At 43.0% G+C, this 13481-nt stretch overlaps 1 protein-coding gene across 2 annotated transcripts in view; it reads left to right on the top strand.

Moving 5' to 3' along the window:
* EPHA4 (EPH receptor A4) overlaps window positions 1–13481 on the top strand; it is an 81140-nt gene that overhangs the window by 47865 nt on the left and 19794 nt on the right. For both annotated transcript variants that reach the window (XM_073581118.1, XM_073581117.1), the window contains exon 5: window positions 5383–5718. In XM_073581118.1, the coding sequence (XP_073437219.1) occupies window positions 5383–5718 (336 nt within the window). The remainder of the gene's footprint in view (window positions 1–5382; window positions 5719–13481) is intronic.

Here is a 13481-nt window from a genome sequence, read left to right as displayed (position 1 = left end):
CTTATCGACTGGAAGGGTTTTGGCCCAGAGGAGAGGTCCTGGGAGCCCCGAGAAAATGTCGATGCCCCCCTTATCATGAAAAGATTTCTGACCAGCCTCAGAAGGAGAGGGCATATGGGAGGGGGTACTGTGACATCGGCGGCCGTACCCGCCGATGCCCCTTTAGCGGCGGTGCCCGCCGCAGCTTCCTCTCACCTGCCTCCCCCTGCTCGCGCGTCCTTCCGCGCTGCTTGCCGCTCTGCTGCGGGTAACCGCGCCGGCCTTAGGCCGCGCGCGCGCGTTCCTCCGGCCTCTGTTGGCAGGGGGCGTCGCTAGGGGAGGGTCTGTAGGGCGCACTTCCGGTCTCCGCATATATCAGGCGCCCGCTCCATTCTGAGGGCGCCTGATGATTGTTTGTGACTCGCAGCACCCATCGGCCTCACCTTTTTCAGTGTTCCCTGCCTATCCTTGTTGCTCCGTTGTCTGCCCTGTTCCTGGTCCTTGTCCGTCAGCCTGTCTCCTTCCGTGGTCCTCCCTGTACCTTTCCTGTAGTCTTCCTGCCATCACCTTCTGCCTTCCTCCCCGCTACTCCTGCTCTGTCTGCCAGTCCTCCGAGTCGTCCCTGCTGGCTCCGGCTGTCGCGGTTCCGCCCCCTGTGGTCCTGCCCCTAACGATCCCTGTACAGGGGTCGGTCTTCACCAGGTGCGCTCGGCCCAGGGGCTCCGGATCCGCGATCCAGGGGGTCCACTCTTGGACGTATTGCCAGAGGCGTCACACTAGCTGCATAATTTTAACAACATATACCAGAAAAAAAGAGAGGATAATATGATAAGTAGGATAGAGTAGTGCAATACAATTGCGATAAATACTGCACTAAATCCATTACAATCAGCATTTATTGATGAACCTATCAAAAGTTAAAGTATACACATAGCTGAGGTTACCCCTATCATGATTGTATGTGTTTTTAATATTAGGGTCTTTTCCGTTATTCACTTTAATATATGAATTAAAAACTTTGCTAAATAGGGTGCTTAGTTAGAGTATTTTTTGCTTAGATTGGTGCACTCTAGGACGCTTTCTAGAATGTCGGCATTGTATTAGAGTGTAGCAATCTCTGAAAAATCCTTCTAAATAAATGAAAAGCAGAGGACAACTATTTATAAAGCCTGTCAGTCCACACAAGCTTAAAAATTCCATTTTTTTATTAGACTGCTAAAAGTAGCTGCATTTTGTCCAATTTCTGGCAACTACCCGATAGCTCAGACCAGAATGAACAAAGAAAATGATCCTGTCGAGTCATACTCGGCTGTTGATATGGAGAGATACAGTGAACCTGTTCACACCATATTCTAAGCCAGTACCATAAAGACACCTTTTGCAGATTTTCAGAGAACCCCATACATTTTTGACTGTTCCTGTTTAATTTACATTGAAAAAAACTACAGTACACAATCACTTGCAGTCAATTATTTGCCTGAAATGAAGCGTATGACTCCATCATAAAATCCATGCCCTCTAGGTTTCCACCAGCACGCTTCCGCAGTCTTTCATTCATATCTTTTTTTTCCTTTAAATAATCAGATTTGCTGCTTGGGCTGTTATTTCCTCAAGTAACTATATTGTTTTTAAATGGCCATTGCAGCCCTATTAATCTCGGTCGCTTCCTCTAATGCATCTTGACAGTTATCCGCGTAATGAACCCTAATGAAATGACTGGTGGAACCTGCCTGTGAATTCCACCGCTGCCGCCGGGAGCTGGCTTGTTGAAATGTAAGGGCAGAATGAGAAGCCCGACCAACCTTCGCTCGCTCCCAAGGTCAAGGATGAAAGCGTAGCATTTCTTCACTGGGTTGTGCATGGTGAACATCTCTCAGCGGGGTTTATTCACGCTGAGTGTATTTTTTTTTCCACTTGCTGTAAGTATCTGCAGTGCAGCGTTTTCAGCATTCCTCAGCAACAGAAGAGTTAAAGCTGTTATCCTATAAGCTTATCTCCATTTTTAGTTTTTAACCTTCATCTGAATTTGATCTTTTCGCTGGCTCCAAAGCACATACGGAACAGCACAAAAGCAATTATTGGGGAATCTGCAGTGCCTGGTATTTTCTCCAGGGGTGCTGGCATAACGGATTCAGAGAGCGCTGCAGCAAAATTCTAGCAAGAGTGATGGTTTGCCTTGACAAAGCACTGAGGGTTGTTCTGCTCATATCGTTGGATGGTCTGCAGCAAGCCACCAGATGAAAAGCTTTGTGTTTGTGCAAGATTATAAAGATCAAATCCTAAGTATGAATTCTTATATATGTTTGCCAGGAATAAGAAATCATTCATATTTTTTATGACTTGCTAATCTGGAAGAGAATTGTTAATAGTATGGTCATCTTTGCCCTAATGCCACGTTTGAGGAACAGGTAGAAGGATACGTCTAGATGACTCCTTGACAAGGCTAATGAGGGACAGCAGTTGTGTCTTTCTCGGTTTGATTATTATTGGAAATCCGGCACAGTAGTTCCTTTTCTGTCATCACTATGAGTACAACACTTGAATGGATGAACACAATTAATTAGCTTGGCAGACTACTAGTGGCACATCTGTCTGAGGTTCCCGTGTTCCCAAAAGTACAAGCAACACAGCGCAATTTAGTCCGAGAGAACCAGCTGCTTCATTGTGATCGACGCTGACCTTAAGGGAGTTTATGGTGTCATTGGTTTAATAGGAATCTCTTTTGTAAAAGTTTAGACTCCACAATTGTATTAGATGCTCCACTCCAGCCCTACTTGAGAGCTCTGCTAGCCTCTAGGGAACACTGGATTAATTGCAGGTTGAAATGTCTTGAAACACATACCAGTGCTTCATAGATTCTTTGTATAGCGTCTTTGAAATATTCCAAAATACGCTCTTTTGTTTCTGCCACTAGATATCTGAGGATGGTGTAAACTAGCAAAGTTTCATTGGCCATGAGATGTAGAGGAAACTAAAAAAATATCAATTAAATGGCATCTATTTTCAAAATGTTCTTTTTGTTGATGTCCACCAAGTAGTATTTTTTTGGTTGAAAGACCTCATTGAAGCTGACAAGTAAGTCCATAACAGTACACGTTATCTAGGTGTTGGTAGCCAGTCAGACACATTTAATCATCAGCTTGTCATCACTGGAAAGCAGCCACAAATTGGTGCCAATAGTGAACTTCTAAGCACTTTGGTCATTTAGCTCCTGGTATTTGTCCAAAATTTGAAGCGTCTAGTAAAGAGATTGATCATGGGGATAAAATCAACATTTGTTCACAGGTAATTAAGCTTGACATTGCATTGCATTGTATTATATAACATAAGCTAAAGGTTCCACCTTGGTTCTTTCTTTCTTTAAACATAGCCAGACTGGTTCCACGGTCTTCCATTTGGGGTCATTAATCACTTCCTAGGCTTGGGACATTGCATCTCAGGTTATATTATCTGAAGAAAGAGAGCTGGGATCTTGTTTTTACATCTGTCACATGCTGCTACTTTACTTATCAATCCACAACCACTTTCCTGCCTTCTTAAAACTAATACTGAAAGTCTTCTGATTGCCTTCTGCACTGAGCGATGAATCCTTTCCAATCGCCCGTGTCCAAATGTTAATTTACCAGCCTGTAAATCTTACTTGGATAATTTAAAGTGTTTTATACACACCCCAGGTTGTCCGGAGACTCGTAAACAATTTCCATTAATGCACATTACTATTGACTATATCTGGGCTTGAGGGATTTCTGCCCTCCGCTTAATCCAGAGTATTTGGCTGTAAAAGTGCAAAGTTGCAATTGCTCTTCTTGCATTTGCTCCAAGCTCATTAGCTGGTGCTATAATTTTCACAATTTTGCTTCGATACTTCCCTAAGGAAGTGATTTTAAATGGTTGTAATCTCTTCAACCTAAACAGTTCTTTCTAATCAATGTTCATCATTACACATTATTTTGAGCAATAAATTAATTATTTCGCTCTGGGCATATTTGGATCCTGAATGACAGTCCGTTGCCATCAAGGGAAAGAAAACAATAACACTGAAAAACTGAGCTTGGCTTCTCTTTGTCATTGCCTTTTCTAACACCTAATCTGAGCCCACAACACACACCCTCTCTAGTCCAAACTCGCCTAGCACAGACAGAAACAAAAAACTGTAATTTACAGGACTGTGTCAGAGTCTTTATGAGGAAATTGACAAGCTCTACAAAAACAAAATTCAGCTTTAGAATTGACTGTAAACAGAAACTGAACGATAGAAATAAATTTAGGAGGAGTAGACTTAATACCAGCGATTCCACTTGTCTCATTGAAAGACTTCAAGGTCACTTGCTGAAAAATGGAAAGGTCAGCCTGGTCTTGGCGTGATTAGTATGAAGATAAAAGTCTAAGGGGATTAGGAAACCATAGATCTAGGGAAATTAGTTTTAATTATCCAAGGCCAACATTTTGTATGGTCTCAACCATCTAATAGGTTCATTCCAATGTGAAAAGAATCTACGACTAATTTGGTGTGACATAAAAACAAAAATGATCATTGTTAAAAAGTGAATGGACATAGCGTATATGTCTGTAATGAGAACGGCTGTAGAAAACAAGTCAACTGGAAGCTTCTAGGGCTGTGGAGTCGGTAAGCTAAACCTGTGACTCCAACTCCACAGCCCTGGCTTCTAGTATAGGTTTTTCTAATATAAGATTCCAAACATATTCTAAACATGTATATTAATAAAGCCTCCTCTGCTGCGTTGTATGTAGATGGAAAATATGAGCCTCCGACATTTTTTTTTTTGGAAAACAAGTGTAAAAAAATATCATCTTTGTAGATTGCCTGAAATCACCCTGCCAGGAAAGGCACTTCTGTTTTTACTCATTTTCATGGATAACGTCAAGGTTTTATTCTCCATTTGCCTGTCTCCTCCTTGATGTTCTGCTGAACTGTCACCCCTCCTCTACACAGACCATCTCCATTCATGTTGGAAGGAGAGGGTGGGGGTCTCTTTCTGACCCATCTCTCTCTTCAGACCTGCCAGCATCTGCGTGCCTAGTTTTCCGCTTGGCTGACCCTGTGTTCAGAAGCTGCCTGGGCCTCGTCCCACATACCAATTACTGACTTTTTGCTTTCTGAGGATCTTGATTCAATGTGGCACATTTTCCCACGTGAAAGTGGACATGGCCTTTTGGAAAGGTGCCCTTTGGTGTTAAAAATTAAAAATTAGGAAAGTAGTGCAGTAGTGTTAGAGATTATGTGTCTTCATTTTAACTCTATGCAGTATAATAGTTTGTTTTGGAGCATTGAATGAGGCATGTGTTGTTTTAGGCTTATACTTTCTGTGTGTGTAGGTGGTTCCTGTTATATGCACCATGCCTAATCTTTGGGATGTTTGACATCTGTTTTTCTTATTTTAGGACCACCATCCGCTCCTCAAAACCTCATTTCAAATGTCAATGAGACCTCAGTAAATTTGGAGTGGACGGCTCCCCAGAATACAGGTGGACGGCATGATGTCTCCTTCAATGTAGTCTGTAAAAGATGCGGTGCTGACCTTACTCGATGTCGGCCGTGTGGTAGTGGAGTTCACTATAGCCCGCAGCAGAATGGTTTGAAGACATCCAAAGTCTCCATCACTGACCTTCAGGCTCACACTAATTATACATTTGAAATATGGGCTGTGAATGGCGTCTCCAAACAAAACCCTAGCCCGGACCAGGCGGTGTCTGTTACCGTTACGACCAACCAAGCCGGTAAGCGATTGCCCTATGTAAATACATTTGATAAGTAAGCAGTGTAATAACAAATTGTATGTGTGAATCAACCAGTGATTAATATATTGACAGTAGGATGGAACGGTTCAGAGCTTAGTATGTGCTCTACTAATGGGCCTGGTGTATAACATTCACCCCTCCACCCGATCATTAAACAAGGCGATTTAGATATTCTCACTGTCCTATTGTCATAGATGCCATGTGAAGAAGCTGGAACATTAGGCAGTCACCAGCTTGCACCATGCGAAAGTCTGCAGTAGCTTTAAATTTTAATATGCAAAAGAAGCATGCTGATTTGAATATGCAAATATTTCATAATTCATTGTTTTTTTTATTTCCATGGACAGTGCATTTAATCATCAGGAATCTTATTTTTCTTGATCAAATTGTGACAGCTTCAAAGCCTGAATGGTGTTGCTCTCTGACAGTAACTCCGCAGGGAAGGGCAGTGCGGGGGGGATTCCATTCATGTAACAGTATGGGAGATCACAATGCTGTCCCTGAATACATTTTTTAAAAGGGAACTTGTCGCTTGATGTTTGGCCACTAAACACTTGCCTGGCATTATGCTGCTGGGGTTTTGCTCTCCAAATATGCCTATGTCAAAATCAACCGTTTCGGCACTAGTTGCAAAAAGAACTTATAAATTCCAATGAGATGAGTCCAAGTCTCCCCCATCCAGGGCCAACAGGCACATGCGCATTATGCAGATAAAGCAGAAGACAGTACATTCTGCTTTGCTGTGCATGTGCAGTGGCATTTTGTCACTATATACAATTATGTGATGCCCAACGTTGCCGAGCTAGAACGTTGGACTAATCTTAGGCCTGTTCTCTCGGGCTAGGTTCACACGACAGTATAAAATTAATTCAGAGATGGTCCGTATGGCATCAGTTTTTATTTTCACACCTATCAGATTTCGGAGTGAATTAGCATGCTGCAACAAAAACAGCTGAAAAGAAAACCCGCAGATCCACACTGCCTCATTGAATAACATTAGTCCAAGTGCAATCCCTTTTTTATCAGATACCGAGTGATACGCTGGTGTGAGCGAACCCAAATGGATGAATCTCCGACCTTCCGGAAAAAATCGTGCATGCTGCGATAGCCAAAAATACGGATGTGTGAACGAGCCCTTACTCTGCATGTTAGCAAAGCTCAACTGCAGCTGGTTCTGAGAGCTTCCATTTAACATTGTTTCCAATTAAAGTTGGATTAACCTTGATTGTTTATAGGGAGTGATTGCAAATCTGTGCCCCCAACTCTCACAAGACACTTATAGCTCTATATCCTCTAGGACCCCCCTCTTGTATTAAGTCCCAGGTGTTTCTGCACCCCCTGCTATTCCGCCCCTGATTACAATGACAGTCGATATTTTGGTTATGCAGTAGTGAAAGTCGCCGTCGGTTTAATGACAATACAATTACAAAGTTAAACTATGCGTTTCCATAAAGATGATTTGTGTGTTTAGATAGGGCTGGGGAGTCGGCCTGCACAAATAGTGGAGTGAAATAGTGGATTGTGATCACAATCCATCACCCATGAAATGTAGGAAAGTAAACCAGATGAGGACGGCAAAGAAAGACTCTCTGTTGCGCCCCTCAGTTTACGAGGGGGGCCTCTCTGCTGAATACTATTTCTTTTTCAGGTCTCCGCAGTCTTGGCTTTGCCAACAGACATAAACAAAACACGTTTGGGATCAGTTACCCAAACGAGTCACCTCTTGCTCTTTCGCTCCATCACATCACAGCTTGCTGGACACAGGATACGCCAATTAGCACCGAAAGTGTGTAAATAAATTGAACAAGCCTTTTTCCTTAGAGAGGCGACAGATAGTTTTAAACAGCTGTCGGCTGCTCAATGCGAGACCTTCTTAAGAAATATGCCAAACACAGTGATCTTTGCATTGTTTCTATGGTGTCTTGTGAAATTACAAAACTGTATAATGACACAGACAATCACCGCGCTAATTGCCAGCCTTTCCAGAGCACATTTTAGCATCCCCACATGCACCCAATGGTGTGCTTTCACTGGCGCCGGGCCTCGGTTCAGCTGCTGCATTGTGCGTAATGATGCGGTATCACCGCTATCGGCAAGACCTACCGATAGGAAATGAATGTTATAACAGATGTACAAAAATGTATTTCCCAAGTTATGTCATTTGCTTTATTTATATGAAACTGTAGTTGAATGCTTGTGCCCAAGGAGCATGGCGGCATGCAGAATCTCCATGGCTTCCATGATCACGCAGTGTGCTGCAGAATAATAGCCCAGTACTAGACCTAATTACAGACATATTCTCTGACAGAAGCTAACTTCCTAATTGTGTGATCTTCTCATGATATCAAGTATTTACCAGTGACGTTACAGCGATATTGCTAGCGATATCGTTTAGTGTGACAGGTCCTTTATAGGGTGTCCCGACTCTCCCCCTTATGTTATTAGCATGTTGGGTTTTAATATGACAGATTCTTTTGTTCTCATGTGAAATAAGCCACTACAAGAGACTTATTCCCATTTTCTATTAAGAACGCATGCACGTTCCGGTAGGCCGGGGTCTGCATGTGCCGTAGGGAATCTGCACTTATAGTTGCATGGCCAGGTATAACTTATATCAATAGGAATACTTGCTATTTATAAATTGAAGATCTGAGAGAAAAAATTTGCAGGACCCTGGTCCAGCAGCCATGTCAGCAGTCTGTGGCTGCCAGACCAGAACACTGCGAACCTCTTACCCCCTGCAACATTCCTGGCACCTCTTTCTGATTAGTAATCTGCCACAATGTCATGCATGCATTGCACTGCAACGTAATGATGTCACAGAGGCCTACTAATCAGAAGAGGCGAAGGGAACGTTGCAGATGGTAAGGGGTTCACAATGCTATTGTTCGTTGGCCAAAGACTACCGATGTAGCTGCTGTTTCAGGGTCATGCAAATCTTTTTGCTTAACTCTACTATTTATTTGCTGAAAAAAGAGAGTGGACAGCACTTCCAAAAATCATACAATGATCTAATGCCGCTAGGGAAAAATATACATAACTGAACATGAGGTTCTTAGTTTAACATTTTGATCTAACAGTATGAAGCCCACTGCCAGGTCAAGGCAAACCTCGTAGTGGATCCCTACTGCCCTAACGGAGCGGAGCCGCGCACCAACCACCGCCACAGTGGCAATGCACCGGCAGGGCCCCACCTGCACAAACCCACAGCAACAATGGCTGCCACATGGCATCAGCACCAAGTGGAAGGCGTCCACATCGCCCCCACGGAGCAGAGCCGCGTGTCGGCCACCGCCACGGCGGCAATGCCGCGGCAGAGCAGATGGCCTGGTGTCTCACAGCACCCATGCTGCAAGACAGAGTCCCCATGAATCCAGACCGCACTGCCCCACCGCACAAAACCACAGCAACAATGGCCACCACACAGCGCCAACACCAAATGTGAGGAGCAATGAAACTCACCTCCATCAAGCCCTTCATTGAGAGCAGAAATGGGCTAGACCACTTACTTTGCAGTCTCCTGCTAATTAAAATCACCTGTGCCAAATAGGAGGAGTGTACATCCAAAGAAAAAATGACAGATCATGCAATATGCTGAAAAAAGAGAGTGGAATGCACCTCCAAAAATCATACAATGATCCAATTCCTACTATTTTTATTTTACTTTCTTTTAATCAAAGGCTTGTCCAGCCTTAGGCCACAAGTCTGCAGTCACTCTATGTGACTGCAGACTTGTGATTCCTCACATCTATATGGCTTCTCTGGTGGCCACGCAGGAAGCATGTTGTATGTAATTTGCTGTCTTCTGGTCACATTCTGACTAGTCTCTGTCCGGCCTCACTCAATAAACTTGCATTGAGCGAAGCTGCCCCAGTCTAGTCGCACGTTACCGCATGTATGCAAATCATATATGTACAGTTACTAGCCCACTGCTCCCACTGCCAGCACTGGAGAATTCTCACAGTGCACAGTGTGCGAGATGTGAGAATGGACAAGTCTGTAGTCACATACCCTAAAGCCGAACAGCCCCTTTAATTCAACATCACTACACAGACATAATAATCTCTGTCCCCATTAGGGCTCACAATCTAAATTCCCTATCAGTATGTCTTTGGAATGTAGGAGGAAACTGGAGAACGTAGAGGAAACCCACGCAAACACGGGGAGAACATACAAACTCCTTGCAGGCATTGTCCTTGGTGGGATTTGAACCCAAGACCCTATCACTGAACCTTAAGTTACACCTGACCGTATAGCTTACCATTCTACAAGTGACCACCGTTATGTCTGCCAAACCAAGTTAATGCAAATATTTTTGCTCATCTCTATTAAATAGCCTTCTATACAATACCATGTGAACCTAATGTGCAATAGTCAGACTGTCTACAATCACTGTGTAAGCTCCCTTCTCTGTAGAAGCCATTATCTGGTTAATAGTAACACCTACAAGGATGAACCCCAGCATCCCGTCGTCTGGATGGAGATATTGCCCCAATGGTTGAACCGTGGCTCCCGCTCGCTTATTGTTTACCAACACTGCCATGTTGGGGGTGATGTGCTGAAGATGTAATCGGTGGCTGCTGTGATCGCTGCTGCCCGTGTTATAAACAGTCTGCACCGCTAATGAGTAAGACATGATACAGAAAGGCTCCAGAATATAGGACATCTGCCCCGCTCTATTTAGTGACATAGACGAAGCTTACCAGTTTTCCTCCAGCGCCAAGAAACATTTGCTTTTCATAATTGTACTTTATTGGCTGCTTTTGAAGTAGCGAGACGTATCTTTCACAATACATTACACTTTTTTTTCCTAGTGTCCTAGTTTTGTTGCTAATAACTTGCAGCTGATGGCGTTTACAGTGTATTGGCAAGCACGGGGTTAACCAGCAACATTCCCGGAGCTTCCCAGTAATTGCATTGGCTTACTATTATCTGTGACTGGTTTGTTCAGTGGGGCTTCTTCAAAATGAAAACTGGTGTAGTGAAGACATATGCTGCAAATGGCTGCGGACTTCACGTACCCCGTGAGGAGGTATTCAGTAGTGGGGATACTTCCGGCTCTAATATTAATGATGGTATTAGCCAGACCACCATTGTCGGCTTGTCAAAAGCAAAGGATATCACCTGCTCGGCTCAGAAGGGAAAGAGACGTTTTGTACGGCAGGAGAAATAGCCCTGACCCCTGCAGTTTGCAGTGTCCCTGAAGTTAGCGTCTCAATATTTTGGGCTATGGAGCTAGAAAATTGCAGCTGTCCTCCCACATTTGTCCTTGGTAACAAGAGGAGAATTGGGGGTTTCAGGGGAGGAAGGTTAGAGAAAAGAATTATGTTTCAGTTTAACGTATAAGTGGTAATTTAGTCTTTCAGCAGTTATTATGGTGCATGGCCACATTCCAGAAATATCTAGTGGAGGCAATTTTTTATATTTCTGGCTCGAAAGAAATTGAACACAATCATCATAACTATTCTTAAAGGGTTGTCCAGTTACTTTAACAGAAAAAAGTATTGAAAATGCTGTAAAATATTAAAACAATTAATTCTCCCCTTACCGATCCCAGAACTGCACTTCCTAGGTTCCTTGCTGGCCTCTGTGCTTCCTGCTCAGTCTGGACAAACATGTGACCTCTGGAGCCAATCACTGGCTGTAATAGTGAGGGGCTGGTCACCTCTGTAGTCAGTGACTGGCTGCCGCCAGCTCTTGTCTATCTGGCCTGAGCAGAAGCTATGAAGACCAGGAGAGGGACCCTGGTAGTGTCAGGATGGGAGTAACGGTAAGGTAAGTGATTGGTAAGGTGAGTATTACCTATTTTATTATTTTATAGCTTACTTATACTTTTTCCTATTAAATTGGCTATTTTTTTAGTTTAGTTTGTTAAAGGAGACATTATTTTAGCTTATGTAATAGTTTAAGAAACCAATGGTTTACTAATGTTTTTTGGAAGGGTCATGCCATGTGCCTGATCATTGCTGAAGATCTATCCCACCAGCAGCCATAATGTCTTCAGATGTTTGTCACCAAGCCCTTTAACTTGCCGAGTACCAGTGCTTAACACAGCACTTAACTCCTATTTCCCAATATGCTCTGCCTCTTTTCACTCTCCAGAAACTTTCTTTTCCCTCCCTGGAGACAAATCTGTTCTTGCGATGCCACATGATTGATTGGGGAAACAGAGGGGGCACAGAGCTGGTGTTTGAGTAATGTTAAGAAATCAGGAGGACACAAGACTAATCAAACACACAGGCTGGGCTTGTGTTTTAACAAGATGATGGATTGCACTTCTGTGTTTTCCTGTCCTGCTCCTCAACATCTACTTTACTTTAATAACTTTTTTTTTCAAGGGCTACACTACAATGTGTAACTATTCCCTTTACTTTAATTAATTGCTTCCTCCTGCACGTGTTTAAAAAATACATGCCTTGCGGTTATCTACAAACTTTTCAGGGAACGATAAAAATATATTTCTTAACAGTAGAAATTTTAGAAATATCCTTAGCGGTCACTTTGAATAAACTTTTTTTTTTTGAGTTTTAATATTTTTTCTCATTTTTGTAATAGCAGCTCAAAAGGGGATATTAAAATATGACGTCAAAACTTATATCGTCCAAAAGAATATAGTTAGTCAGCAAGATAAGATTCATGATAACCCATCATTAAGACAGAATATCAGATTGTGAAAAAGAGAAAAGTGGAAAGGAAATCGGGGAAGGAAGGCTGGAAATGCTAAACTCGACCCCCATTTTTGTATGGAGTCTGTTGCACAATCATAGACTCTATCTGATAGACTGTCCTGAGGAAGTGGTGTGATCACCATGAAACGCACAGAAATATAGCCTGTTCTCTATTACATCTACTTGGACTTCTCTGGTATATTATCCTGACAGGCGAGCAGCGCAGTCTGATGCCCCATTCTCTTTACCTAGCAAAGGATCAACTCTTCCCGGTGGCGCCCTGTCCCGCACTGCCATCTTTTGAGTTGTACTTCTGACCGACCAGATGTCAGAGGTAATGGTCGCAAACTCTCAATGTAAGGCTATGAGGCCTCGTTCTGGCTCACATAGACTTACATTGAGTTGGGACTTTCATTTGCCCAGCAAACATTGGAGCGATTCGGCAGATCACAAACTGTTGGAGACCGATCAGAGCGGCGCTGATAACTGATGAAGATGGAGGCTGGTGGGTATAAGACCAGGGACAGTAAACGTTGATTAGTGGCACCACTCTGGTGCTGCTATAAAAATAAACTCTGTAGTGGTGCTTCAAGTTCCATGCACAGCAATGTATTGTACAATAATACTTCACAGTGAAATTAGATCACAACCTTGTTTTTTGAATGAAATAGAAGGATATTAAGGGTTAAAGACACCTCAAAGGAAATTTGTATTGTAGAAAGGTCATTAGGAGTCAAAAATAACAATGCAAAAAAAGAAGTGACTGCACAAACTTTACTTTCAGGAATGTGGCTGAAAAACCAAACTAAATCTACCAGTGAAATGGAGAGTGAAGGCGCTTAGGAAAGGATTACATAATGTGGTACAGACATGTAGACACAGTAGCACAGGCCGCAGCATAAACATAGGTGGCACAGAGCGTGTGCGATTACGTGTTTGGTTATGGATTTGTCCTTTTTATTAAGAAATAATGAAAAACCTAGTCTGGACAAACCTGAGATACACCTGAATGGATGAAAGGCATGCTTCATTAGCACTAGGAATTTCCAGTAGAAGGAGGCAGCAGTTACCATG

This window comes from Dendrobates tinctorius, unplaced genomic scaffold, assembly GCF_039654945.1.
Source record: "Dendrobates tinctorius isolate UK_male_01 unplaced genomic scaffold, ASM3965494v1 ptg000069l, whole genome shotgun sequence".
In the NCBI taxonomy this organism is placed as follows: Eukaryota; Metazoa; Chordata; class Amphibia; order Anura; family Dendrobatidae; genus Dendrobates; species Dendrobates tinctorius.
This window is presented reverse-complemented; position numbering and strand designations above follow the sequence as displayed.